We start from the raw sequence: 14,673 nt of genomic DNA, 5'->3' as shown, positions 1-14,673 counted from the left end.
TTGCAGATCGCACTGCGATATGCGAACGGATCTGGGGGTGTCATTAACATTTCACTGACACTCCCAGCAGTTCGCATAGGGCAGTGTGAACTGCCGCCGGGAGGCATGTGATGCGGGAACCCGCCGCGGATTCGTGGCGTTCCCGCATCGCTCCAGTGTGAAACCAGCCTAATAAGCGATCGTTTTTCTGATCGCTGTATTAGTGTCACAGGTGACGCTAGTTAGGCAGGTAGGTATTTAGGTTCGCCGCAGCTTTTTATAGCGCCAGGGACCCCCATATACTACCGCATAAAGCCCCCTGATTGCCCCCTAGTTAACCCTTTCACCAGTGATCACCATATAACTGTTACAGGTGACGCTGGTTGGTTAGTTATTTTTTTATAGTTTCAGGGCACCCGCCATTTATTACCTAGTCTCACTAGTGTACCCCTAAATTTAGGGGTGTCTACTTTCCAAAATGGGGTCATTTGGGGGGGGTTTGTGCCATCTTGGCATTTTATGGCCTTCAAAACTGTAACGCCCTTAGAAAGCCTGAAGGCGGTGCTTGGTTTTCGGGGCCCCGTACGCGGCTAGGCTCCCAAAAAGTCCCACATATGTGGTATCCCCGTACTCAGGAGAAGCAGCAGAATTTATTTTGGGGTGTCATTTCACATATGCCCATGGCATGCGTGAGCAATATATCATTTAGTGACAACTTTGTGAAAAAAAAAAAGTTTGTAATTTTCCCGCAACTTGTGGCAAAATATAAAATATTCCATGGACTCAACATGCCTCTCAGCAAATAGCTTGGGGTGTCTACTTTCTAAAATGGGGTCATTTGTGGGGGTTTTGTGCCATCTTGGCATTTTATGGCCTTCAAAACTGTAATAGGTAGTGAGGAGTGAAGTCAAATATTTACGCCCTTAGAAAACCTGAAGGCGGTTCTTGGTTTTCGGGGCCCCGTACGCGGCTAGGCTCCCAAAAAGTCCCACATATGTGGTATCCCCGTACTCAGGAGAAGCAGCAGAATTTATTTTGGGGTGTCATTTCACATATGCCCATAGCATGTGTGAGCAATATATCATTTAGTGACAACTTTGTGTAAAAAAAAAAAAAATTTTTTTTTTTGTCATTATTCAATCGCTTGAGGCAAAAAAATAAAATATTAAATGGGCTCAACATGCCACTTATCAATTTCCTTAGGGGGTCTACTTTCCAAAATGGGGTCATTTGGGGGGGTTTTGTACTGCCCTGCCATTTTAGCACCTCAAGAAATTAGATAGGCAGTCGTAAACTAAAAGCTGCGTAATTTCCAGAAAACGTACCTTAGTTTGTAGATGTGACAACTTTTGCGCTAACCAATAAATATACAATTATTGACTTTTTTTTTACCAAAGACATGTGGCTGAATACATTTTGGCCTAAATGTATGACTAAAATTGAGTTTATTGCATTTTTCTAATAACAAAAAGTAGAAAATATCATTTTTTTTCAATATTTGCGGTCTTTTTACATTTATATCGCAAAAAATAAAAATCGCAGAGGCAATCAAATACCATCAAAAGAAAGCTCTATTTGTGGGAAGAAAAGGACGCAAATTTTGTTTGGGTACAACATTGCATGACCGCGCAATTACCAGTTAAAGCAGCGCAGTGCCAAATTGTAAAAAGACCTCTGGTCATTTACCAGCAAAATGGTCCGGTCTGAAAGTGGTTAACCTAGAAAAATTGTGATGTGTTCAATACTTATTTAACCTGTAGTATACTGTGCACTTGCTTCATATAAATGAATATGTTTCTTGTTAAACTTCCTTCTGCAAAAAAAGTTTTATCCCTATTGTGGGGTCACCAGTATGGTACTTGTAAATTGAAATCATATCCCCTCTCAAGCTTCCCTTCTCCAGAGAGAATAAGTTCAGTGCTCGCAACCTTTCTTCATAACTAATGTCCTTCAGACCCTTCCTGAGGATTGGTGCCCAGAACTGGACAGCATATTCTAGATGAGGCCGGACCATAGTCTTGTAGAGTAAGAGAATTATCGCTTTATCCCTGGAGTTAATCCCTTTTTAAATGCATGCCAATATTCTGTTTGCTTTGTTAGCAGCAGCTTGGCATTGCATGCTATTGCTGAGCGTATCATCTACTAAGACCCCCAGATCCTTTTCCATCCTAGATTTCCCCAGAGGTTCTCTCCCCAGTGTATAGATTGCATTCATATTTTTGCCACCCAAATGCATTATTTAAAATTTTTCTACATTAAACCTCATTTGCCATGTAGTTGCCCACCCCATTAATTTGTTCAATCTCTGTATTTGCTGACAATACTAAGCTAAGCAGGGCAATAACTTCTCCGCAGGATGTGGAAACCTTGAAAGAAGTTCTGAACTGTTTACCCCATCCTCCAGGTCATTTATGAACAAATTAAATAGGATTGGTCCCAGCACAGAAACCTGTGGGACCCCACATTCCACTTCTGACCATTCCGAGTACTCCCCATTTATAACCACCCTGTGAATTCACCATTGTAGCCAGTTTTCAATCCATGTACTCACACTATGGTCCATACGGACCTTATTTTGTACAGTAAAAGTTTATGGGGAACTGTGACAGATGCTTTTGCAAAATCCAACGTCTACGAGCCTTCCTTTATCTAGATGGCAACTCCCCTCCTCATAGAATGTTAATAGATTGGTTTGGCAAGAGTGATTCTTCATGAATCCATGCTGATTACTGCTAACAATACCATTTTCATTACTAAAATCTTGTATGTAGTCCCTTATCATCCCCTCCAAGAGCTTGCATATTATTGATGTTAGGCTAACTGGTCTGTAATTCCCAGGGATGTATTTTGGGCCCTTTTTTAAATATTGGTGCTACATTGGCTTTTCTCCAATTCGCTGGAACCATTCCAGCCAGTAGACTTTTTTTTTTTTGTACTATAAACAAAATAAAGTCCAACAATTTTAAAAAAAAAAATTATTTTTTTACTTTCTGCTTTAAAATGTATCCGATAAAAACATTAAAAAAAATCAAATTTCTGCTACATAAATTTGTTTTAAAAAAAACCTAACAAGCGTATATTTATTGGTTTGTGCAAACATTATAGCGTCTACAAACTATGATATATACAGTATACTGGAATTTTTTTTAATTTATATTTTATACTGGTAATGGCAGCGAACAGCGACTTATCTGAAATATTGCGGTGGACAATCTGACACTATGTGGGAACCAGTGACACTAATATGGTAATCAGTGCTTAAAATATACATGGTATTGACTAATGACACTGACTGGGAAGAGGTTAAACACCTAGACCGATTAAAGGGTTAAATGTGTTAAATGTGTGCCTAACCAGTGTTTATCTGTTTACTATGTGGTGTTTACTATGTGGTGCTTTCACTATGTGGTGCTTTCTGTCAGGACAGAGCTCTGTAGACTGAGCTCTTTTCTGTCTTCCTCCTCGCCAATCAGTGGGTGCCGGTGGTGCATGTGTGCCCCTATCCGGAAGAGCAGAATCACGTGTATATATATATATGTGATTCTGTGCAGCTGACCCCACTGTAACTGTAAAGCTACCGTGTGAAGTCGACAAGTAGATATCTTTGCACTTAAAAATGCCAGCAAAATAACAGTGTATTAGGAACTTTTACTAGCCTATTAGTTTCACAGGGCAATGTTTAATTAAAAACCAGGCAACTTTTATTTAAAAAATTGCAATTAGAACTTCAGAGAGAAAATAGTCAAATTATTTTTGATTGCAAAAGCAGTGGAATAGGCCACACACTAAGAATAGTCAAGAAACTTTGACACACAACACAGGAAAAATTATGTATGTCAGCTTTACATCACGATAGATTCATAATAGAGCAGGCAGCATGATATGTTAATAGTGGCAGGTCAGCAGCAGTAACAGGGATGCTTTTTTCCAGTCAAAGCTGTACATGGCCTCCGGGTTCCAGGACTTAAATGGGACTTAATGTGATTGTAAAGTCTTACATCTTTTCATGTGACAAAAAGTAGTGAGTGTACAACTTGTATAACAGTGTAGATTTTGTGTCCCCTAAAAATAACTCAACACACAGCCATTAATGTCTAAACCGCTGGCAACAAAAGTGAGTACATCCCTTAGTGAAAATTTCCAAATTGGGCCCATTTAGCAATTTTTCCTCCCCGATGACATGTGTCATGTGACTCGTTAGTGTTACAAGATCTCAGGTGTGAATGGGGAGCAGAGGTGTTTTGTGTTATCACTCTCACTCTCTCATACTGGTCACTGGAATTTCAACATGGCACCTCATGGCAAAGAACTCTGAGGTTCTGAAAAAAAGAATTGTTGCTCTACATAAAGATGGTCTAGGCTATATGAAGATTGCCAAGACCCTGAAACTGAGCTGCAGCACAGTGGCCAAGACCATACAGAGGTTTAACAGGACAGGTTCCACTCAGAACAGGCCTCGCAATGGTCGACCAAAGAAGTTGAGCGCACGTGCTCAGCGTCATGTCCAGAGGTTGTCTTTGGGAAATAGACATATGAGTGCTGCCAGTATTGCTGCAGAGGTTGAAGGGGTGGGGGGTCAGCATGTCAGTGCTCAGACCATAAGCTGCTCACTGCATCAAATTGTCGTTCCAAAAGGAAGCCTCTTCTAAAGATGATGCACAAGAAAACCCGCAAACAGTTTGCTGAAGACAAGCAGACTAAGGACATGGATAACTGGAACCATGTCCTGTGGTCTGATGAGACCAAGATAAACTTATTAGAGTCAGATGGTGTCAAGCATGTGTGGCGGCTACCAGGTGAGTAGTGTAAAGACAAGTGTGTCTTGTCTACAGTCAAACATGGTGGTGGGCATATCTGGGGCTGCAGGAGTGCTGCCAGCACTGGGTAGCTAAAGTTCATTGAGGGAACCATGAATGCCAACATGTACTGTGACATACTGAAGCAGAGCATGATCCCCTCCCTTCGGAGAATGAGCTGCAGGGCTGTATTCCAACACGGCCCCAAACACACCTCCAAAATGACCACTACCTTGCTAAAGAAGCTGAGGGTAAAGGTGATGGACTGGCCAAGCATGTCTCCAGACCTAAACCCTATTGAGCATCTGTGGGGCATCCTCAATCGGAAGGTGGAGGAGCACAAGGTCTGTAACTTTCACTCCTCCATGATGACATTGCAGGGCTGGTGGATGAGTACTCCAGTGGCAACCTGTGAAGCTCTGGTGAACTCCATGCCCAAGAGGGTTAAGGCAGTGCTGGAAAATAATGGTGGACACACAAAATATTGACACTTTGGGCCCAATTTGGAAATTTTGTGTGTTGAGTTATTTTGAGGGGAGAGCAAATTTACACTGTTCTACAAGCTGTACACTCACTACTTTACATTACACTTTTATATACCAAAATATTTACAAAAATGTGAGGGGTGTACTCACTTTTGTGAGATACTGTATATATGTTTATATATACTGTATATATATTTATATATACTGTATATATATCTATATATATATATATATATAGATATATATATGCATATGATAAGGAAGATGTATGATAGATGTAATGTAGATAGCTTTATACTTACTTGAAAATCTTGCCAGGGGCCGTGCATTTTTGTCGCCAGCTTCATTTGCAACTAAAAAAAAAATGAACAGAAGCATATTACTGTAATTACTGCAGCATTGCACGTACACTCAAGCAACCATTTTTTAAGATACTGATTTTAAATACTTGCCTTACATCATCTAGAAAATTATGCATTAATACATAGTAACAGAGAGGTAACTGTCTAGAAAATTATGCTTTAAGGTATGGTAACAGTAGAATATCTTAATATGTACTGAATATCAGAAGCACTAGATAACCTGAGCTAAGAATCACTCAGACGCAGGGCCGTCTTTAATACTTTCATACTTGCCAACTATCCCAGTTTATATTCCCTTGTTTCTTGAAGTGTAAGTCCCGTGATATGTCCTGATATCTCAGTGTGACGTTCTGTTACTAATGCTGCCCAGATCTGGCATATTGCTGTGTACAGATGACTCACCTGCAGACCTTGTGTTTACATGTAAATAACCAGCATTCATGTGTAAATAGCGTCAGGATTAATGTGTAAATAACCGCGGACCAGCCGCATTGAAATATGAATAGAGGCCATATTCATCGTACCCCCCTATGGTCATATTCACAATCACCCCTGCTGAATGCTGCCCGCTAGGGAGGTAAAGGGGCATGCTTGAAAGTTCTGCATATGACTGTGCTCATTAAGCCTAACATCAACCTGTTCTGGAAAGGTAAGCAAATTGGAGGTGGAACCCTTTTTCAAAAAACAATTTGCCACAGCACCCTGAATTTTGGTGCATGTAAATACACACATCTTAGCAGATGTGTGAGGGTGTCCGTAACAATTAATGGCACTGCTGTGTATCTGCTAAAGGGCAGCACGTTTCTTTGGTGTCATGAAAGCGATTTTGCATGCTTTTCAACACCCACAAATGTGAATGCAGGCTAAATGCCTCACTTACATTGGTGGTCAGTGAAAATCTTCTCATTACAATGGGGCTTGGTGTACAATGCTTTCATTCACACTAGTGGTCAGTGTGAAAGTTCCTCTTGCATTGGTTGTCGGTGTAAATCACCCTTTACATTGGTGGTCAGCGTAAATCCTCCTAACATTGGTGATCGTGTAGAAGTGTCACCTTACATTCATTGGTGGACAGTACAAACCTCCTTGTCAATGGTTGTCAGTGTAAATCCCCCCTTTAAAAGGAGGTAATTGTACTGTATATACCAACCGCAGGTGGCTGGTGTAAATACTCTTCTTACATTGGTGCCAGTGTAGAAATCCCTCTTTATATTGGTGGGTGATATAAAATCCCCCATTACATGGTGGTCAGTGCAAATTCATCCTCACATTAGTGGTCAGTGTAAATCCCCCCTCACATTGGTGGTCATTGTAAATTCCCCATTACATTAGTGTTGAGTATAGAATCCACTACTATATACTTGCTAGAGATTTCCAGCTTTGCTCTATCACTACCACTGATCCCATTAACTCCCCAGCATTGCCAATGATCACAACCCCCCCCCCCCCACCCAGCATTGCCACTGACCCCAGGAGCCCTAGGATCCCTAGGTGTTTTCTGTCTATTAATGGGTTCCCTAATATCCCCAGTCCATGGTGTGCAGGCAGCAAGGAGATGATGTTCTGTAACCTTTAGCAACCAATCATTGAGCAGTAATGATGTGCACTAACCTCTTGCAGTCATTCATTGAGAGGTAAGGATATGCAGTAACCTAGTAACCTAGCAAACAATCAGTGAGCAGCAATAATGTGCAGTAACCTCTAGCCACCAATTAGTGACTGGTAAGGATGTCCAGTAACCTCTAGCAACCAATCAGTGAGCAGTTTTGATGAAGAGTAATCTCTAGCAACCAATCCACAACCAAGAGTCATGTGCTGTAACCTCTAGCAAAAAAATCAGTGAGTCATAATATGTGCTGTAACCTCCTCTTGTAGCAAATCAGTGATGGGTAATGAAACACTGTAACCTCTGACAACCAATCGCAATCTCTGCCTGATCTGATTTAGTAAACTGCTATCTTTTGTTTGTCTCAGAGCAGGTGGAGAACGAAATTGCATGGAGGGGTGGGGGGGGGGGGGCAAGAAATATGTGCCTGGGGTCCAGTCATTATTAAAGACGACTCAGAAGTAAAGGAACACTTAACTGTTACTTGCAGATCACATAAAACCTACAAATACTTCTGCCTGTAGCAGGGTCCCAACCTTTGATTTACTGGTTCTAACCCAGCTTACAATAATTTTTAGAATTAATATTATTGTACAGGATTTATATAGTGCCAACAGGTTATGCAGTGCTTTACAACATAAAGGGAGACAGTACAGCAATAATACAGTGGAACCAAAAGGTAATAACTGTAATGGATGAGAGAAATAAAAGATTCAGTTGCTAGTTTAAAGCGGAGGTCCACCCTAAAGTGGACCTTCCGCTCATCGGAACCCTCCCCCCTCCGGCGCCACAATTGGCACCTTTCAGGGGGGAGGGGGTGCAGATACCTGTACAGTACAGGTATCTGCAACCACTTCCGGGATAGCTCTCTGCGGAAAGGGGCGTAGATTACGCCCCTTTCCGCAAGTGCCAGCCCCTTTCCGCAAGTGCCCCGCTGCCTGCTGGGAAACACATAGATCCCAGAGGCAGCAGGGACCGTCCTTATTGCACAGCGCGACTCGCGCATGCGCAGTAGGGAGCCGGGAAATGAAGCCGAAAGGCTCCATTTCCTGATTCCCATACCCAAGATGGCGGCGGCAGCACTCGAGAGACGATCTAGAGATCGGCTTCGGGTGCCGACATCGCGGGCGCGCTGGACAGGTAAGTGTCACTATTTTAAAAGTCAGCAGCTGCAGTATTTGTAGCTGCTGGCTTTAAAAAAAAAAAAAAAAACCCGGAGTCCCGGTGGACTCCCGCTTTAAGGTGAGATGGGCTTCCCTGAAGAGATTTTCAGGTTTTCAGAGATAGCCTAAAAATGGACAGAGTAGGAGATAGTTAAGAAGACTGGGGTAGAGAGTTCTATATGTGACAATGTGTAGACAAACCTATATAAGATTATTGTAATTTCACTGATATAGGGGCAAATGTGTGCCTGGTAATTATACAAAGAAAAACTTGTAGCAGAGTGTTCGGCTTCTATAGTTATATCTGTTGTGGTATCTGCACGTATCATTAGATGTCACTGTTTACCCCAGTTTCCCATTGTTTTATTCTTTAAAGGCTAAGTTCACTTTTTTTGTTCTAAATTCCAGCTCCCCATGTACAAATATAGCATTAATGTACTTATTTTGCAAAAATAAAACAGCTTTCCATTAATTCTACACAGGCTTACCTCACTCTCTTCATAGCTGTTTAAACACACTGCTTGATTACTTCTACCTTACTTTCTGGTCAGATTTTAGGTCATGACACAGGAAGGAGTTGACCAGAGAGTGGATGATGTAGGGTGTGTGCTAATAAGGTCAGCTGGTCAACTCCTTCCTGTGTCATGACCTAAAGTCTGACCAGGATGTAAGGCAGAAGTAATCGAGCAATGTGTTTAAACTACTATAAAGAGAGTGAGGTAAGCCTGTGTAGAATTAATGGAAAGCTGTTTTATTTTTGCAAAATAAGTACATTAATGCTATATTGGTACATAGGAAAGCTGGAATTTAGGGAAAAAAGGTGAACTTTTGTGTATTTAAAATGATTTTGAAGCATAGACATGGACAGGCATTCACATGACTTATTTTCTTAATCACACAAAGGTATACAGGAACCATAGATGCTAAAGAAATAGATAGCTCTACCAGAAATATACACAAGTGAACATATTTACAAACGCTTCCCCCTACTGGATGGAGAGAAGTATAAACACACTAATACAGAACACTCATTACCCCTACACTTAAAGTCTTTTGAGATAACTGGGAGGGTGAATATTTATCTTTGGATGCCTAAGGACCACTGTTTGCGACAGTTCCCTGGGACCCTCAGTTGGGTGCAAGTCTTCTTCTTGTGCTGTGTCAGCAGGACTAAGAGAAACTGCCTCTACAACAACAAGTTCAGTGGGGACTTATCCATTGATACCGGCACAGGACTCACCATCTGTTGGGTTTCCCAGAGACCTGTAACAAATCTCTAGGGGTCCCTGCATTCCCATGTTGGTGAATATCTTTTTTTAATCACACACCCAGATGTGATGCAATACACATATTCGTTTACCAGTAATTGAATGCTTACGTACAGGTTCTTCTTGACTTGATAACCCATATTAATATATTTTTTTGTATGTGCGTTCCCATATTTTACATTTATATTACAATGTACATGGGGTGGTACAAGAGGACCTCATATCGGCTTAACCAGTGTGACCTAACATATACAAGTTCTCAAAAGAAAGATCTTGTCTTTATAACAGGTATCTCTATTTGTGTGGAGGCACAGCCATTATTGCAAAGAATCCCAATCTTTCACCTTGCAAAGGCAAGTGACCTAATATCATTTTATAGCCATATAGTTTGTTCAGGCAGGGTCCTTTCACATAACCCATCCAGAAGAATGCTAAACAAGTATAAGAATGTGTCACTTTAGCACCAGTGGGTAAGAAAAAAAAAGGGCTTTAGTTTCAATTTACATCATCACATTTTTTAAAGAATTCTAACGTCAAACTTAAATGTCATTCTTTGAAAATAAAAGTTTAAAGCATTTGTTACCCCAACATTTTATATTCCTGATACGTGCCTGCTGTATCGTGTACGGTATCCTGTTATCTTTGCGTTGCTTCCTCTGCGTGAAGTCTCTGGTGTTCCTGCCAGTCCCTCTGCTTTTAATAAACATGGCAAGTTCTCTAGCTATATTGGGAACTCAGCCTGCTCTCCTAAAATGATCAGACTTGTGCTTACACGCACCTCACCTCCCCTCCACCATGCACAGCCTTTCCCTAGAAAGCTCAGTGTGCTGTTGCTTCTCCTTCCACCAGCTTTTATACTTGTGCAGCTTAGAACAGAGGGAAGGTACTCACTTGTAAAACAGCCCATTAAGTTTAAAATAATAAAATAAAAAATACCTTTTTCCACTTTTTTTTTTTGATAAGGTTATCTTTTAAATCAGCCTGCAGTTAAAGTGATTGTAAAGGCACACATGAATGCAGCTCTGTAATCATTAATACACATTTTTATGTTTTTTTTTTTAATGCACGCAGAGTAAGCACCTTAAATGAACTTAGTATGCAATATACTATGGAATCTTTCCTTTCCTTTCACTGCCCAGTCACAGGGAGAGGGTAGATTTCCTGGGCCTGTATTTAACCACTTGCCTACAGGTTACTTACACCCCCTTCCTGCCCAGGCCATTTCTTTATCTTTCAGCGCTGTCACACTTTTAATAACAATTGCACGGTCATGCTACACTGTACCCAAATTACATTTGTATAATTTTCACACAAACAGAGCTTTCTTTTGGTGGTATTTAATCACTGCTGGCTTTTTTTATTTTTTACAAAAGAAAAAAAAAAGAACAAAGATTTAAAAAAAAAATGTTTTACTTAGTTTCTGCCAGTAAATTTTGTAAATAAGTAATTTTTCTCTTTCACTGATGTGCACTGATGAGGCGGGACTGGTGGGCACTGATAGGCTTAACTGTTGGGCATTGATGAGGTGACACCTATGGGCATTAATGAGGCGGCACTTATGGGTACTGATTAGGTGGCACTGGTGAGGTGGCAGTAATATGCCACACTTATGGGCACTCATAGGTGGCACTGATGAGCACTGATAGACGGCCTTGATGGGCAGTACTGATGGCCATTGATGGGTGGCACTGATGGATGACACTGACAGGCATTGATGGGCATTGATGGGCAGCATTGATAAGTGGCACTGATAGCCAGCACTGACTGGCATCACTAATGGACACTGGTAGCACTTGTGGGCGCTGGTGGGCACTGATTGCTGGCACTGGTGGGCAATGATAGGCACTAATTGCTGGCACTGATTATAGCGCCACCATGTCACCAATGTACTCGGAGCACTGATGATCAGTGCCCTGATTACATGTTTTGTTGTCCCCTGCAAGTAGATGATTGTCTCTCGCCACACACTTTGTCAGTGTGAGGGCGAGGATTGCTGATTACCAGCATCTCCATGTTTACATTTGACCGGCTGTGATTGGACACAAATCACATGGTTAAAGAGCTGTGGTCATGGCTCTTTACAGAGATCAGGGTGGCGCCGCATCCTAGCAACATGGAGTGGCCGTGGTGTATGAGAGTGAATGTTCTGGGATGCCATCATATGACATTGTCCCAGAACGAGAGCAAACACTGTCCCGCCATCATTTGAAGGTGGGCAGGCGGCAAGTAGTTAAAAGTGAATTTGCAACAGAGGAAGATCAGGTTCCCTCTGCTTGACAGGGCTGTGCTGTAGGGGCTGGGGTTTGTAAATCTCAGGATTGAATGGACAAAATTGCAAATTGTTTGGCATGTAAATAAGCTCTTATGCCGCGTACACAAGACCGAACTTTTCGAGGGACTAGGTCCGACGGACTTTCGGCGGAGTTCTGACGGACTTTCCGAATGAACGGACTTGGCCACACACAATCACACCAAAGTCTGACGGATTTGAACGTGATGACGTACGACCGGACTAGAATAAGGAAGTTCATAGCCAGTAGCCAATAGCTGCCCTCGCGTCGGTTTTTGTCCGTCAGACTAGCATACACACAAGCTGATTTCTCGGTAGGAACTGGGTCCGGCGGAGTTCCGCCGGAAAAATTTGAAACATGTTCCATTTCTAAAGTCTGTCGGATTTTTGCAAATCAAAAGTCCGCTGCAGCCCACACACGATCGAATGGTCCGCCGGAATCGTTCCGTCTGACCTTTGATGTCGAAAAGTCCGGTCGTGTGTATGCAGCATTAGATTTATATTTCAACTGTGTATTTACCTGTTTGCCTGCAGTTGAGGTCTAACTGAATTCCACTCATCTGTCAATAGTGTTAAAATGCATAGCAACCATATTAATAGAGTGTGACATTTCATGTAACATTGGCCATTGAAAATATCACATCAACTTTAAATTTATATTTGTAAGGCATTTTAAACTGTCTCTGTTAAAAAAGAAAGGTTCAGATAAGGTTAGATGATGATTTACTCAGAGCTTAGATTTAGAATTAAATGTTATTTTATTTTAATCATCTGGGATCAAATCACTAAGATGGACAAGTTATTTTAACTTATTTTTCATAAGTTTATCACTACCTCAAATACGGGGACTGAGGTTCTAAATGTGGTTAAGCCCACCACCATGAAGAATCCCAAAAATGACAGGAAGCTCCTAGAGCAGGTGTAGAGTAGTTGGGGGCTTGGAGAGTAGACAAGTGCATGTCTGCTGGGAGCTGCCTAAGAGTTTGGATTGGACTTTTCTTCCTGCGGGTAAAACCCTTGCGTGGCTGATACACTTGTTGCACACCCCACATAGGATGAAATGTATCCCCCACTCCTGCACAACCAGGCGGACTGAATCTTCACAAGCACCCAAAGTCAGAGAACAGTCCACAGCTTTTTTTTTTTTTTTGTTTTTTATTAGGGGTTAATAATTTGGATAGGGTTGGGAAGTTATGGAATGCCCACTTGACTTCAGCAACCTTCAGGGACGACTTTCTATATACATCTATATACACTCTTCTTCACTTTCCTCCTGCACACACTTTCTTGCTGCAGCTGAATCACTCTTGAGGGATCTGACAGACTCCTTATCAGATTACCAACATGCCCTTACAGACAGGAAGTCACAGTATGTGTAGCTTACCCTTTAACAAGTCCTCCTGGCTGCCTCTTCACCAGCCCACCTGGCTGACTCTTCACCAGCCCAACCGGATGATTCTCAGGAGAGCGCTAAGGGAAAGGACTGAAGACTTAAACACACAACTGTGTTCAAGACTACATGAGGCAGTCTACCCCATTAAACTACTCACTCTGTTCTCTCTTGCTCCTGTGCCTCCATGAAGACCTCCTCCTCTTTGTTTTAGCAGGATCCTTCCAGAACCCGAGCCCCAGCCCAGGGCAGGACACCCCTCCCCAAGACTAGGGGGCACCCCTGAGGGCCACTGATATCCTCCTCAACACTGTATCTTCATGTTCCACTCGACTGCCCTACTGGCTCATGTCTATTTATAAGGTGAACTAAGTCCCCTGCCAGCCCACTACTGGGGATTGGCTGAGGCCTCATAAATATTCAAGGCAGCTCCTCCCCACACCCACCCTCTAGTTCCAGAAGATTCTCCAACCTTCTTGACCAGGGGAGGCACCAGAGAGCTGCCAGGGCGAGCCATCCAGCCCTGATCTCTAATAAACCCTGACCCAATTAAGACTCACCAGCTTAAATGTGAGTCAAAGTATAGTTTGCCTACATGGACTTCTAACATACACTAGGAGGTGCTACACACTTTTAGTAGTAACCACTTTGGCCTCCGGAAGATTTTCGCCCTTAATGACCAGGCCATTTTTTGTGATACGGCACTGCGTCGTTTTAACTAACAATTGCGCAGTCATGCAACGCTATACCCAAACAAAATTGACATCCCATAAATAGAGCTTTCTTTTGGTGGTATTTGATCACCTCTGCAGTTTTTATCTTTTGCGCTATAATAAATATCAATCAAGGGGTTAAATGTAGTCCCTGGGAGGTGTTTCTAACTGTGGGGAACAGACGATCACTCTGTACTTCAGAGTCAGAATGGGGATCTGTTTGTTTACATTGACAGATCCCCATTCTGGCTTTCCATTGAGCAATCGTGGGTGGCCAGCGGTTATCGCCGCTGCCGGCCACACACATCAGCTCCCCCATTGTGCAGTGGGTGTGCGCGCTATAGCTGTTAAAGGGACAAATGTACAGCTACAGAGGTTTGCGGGAATGACCCAACCTGCCACAGTATGATGATGGCGACTGGTTGGCAGGCGGTTAAGTTAAGCATTGAGTTAAAAAACCTTTTATGCATAGCAGCCTCCCCAGCACTCCCTAATTACTTATCTGTGCCCCATCTCTCTCCAATGATGTCCACAAATCTCTAAGCCATCCGGGACACTGCCTCCTGATTGGCTGAGACACACAAGAGGCACCACTGGCTCCCATGGCTGTCAATCAAAGTC

The 14,673-nt window shown here is 42.3% G+C and overlaps 1 protein-coding gene across 4 annotated transcripts in view; it reads right to left on the bottom strand.

Moving 5' to 3' along the window:
* Positions 1-14,673, bottom strand: part of PDE1C (phosphodiesterase 1C) — a 1,119,495-nt gene that overhangs the window by 745,902 nt on the left and 358,920 nt on the right. For all 4 annotated transcript variants that reach the window (XM_077491703.1, XM_077491702.1, XM_077491705.1 and 1 more), the window contains exon 2: positions 5,563-5,613. In XM_077491703.1, the coding sequence (XP_077347829.1) occupies positions 5,563-5,613 (51 nt within the window). The remainder of the gene's footprint in view (positions 1-5,562; positions 5,614-14,673) is intronic.

Source organism: Lithobates pipiens, unplaced genomic scaffold (assembly GCF_037356315.1).
Source record: "Lithobates pipiens isolate NorthernLeopardFrog02 unplaced genomic scaffold, aLitPip1_a1.2 Scaffold_19, whole genome shotgun sequence".
In the NCBI taxonomy this organism is placed as follows: domain Eukaryota; kingdom Metazoa; phylum Chordata; class Amphibia; order Anura; family Ranidae; genus Lithobates; species Lithobates pipiens.
The sequence above is the reverse complement of the archived record's forward strand: the minus strand, read 5'-3'. Positions and strand labels throughout refer to the sequence as shown.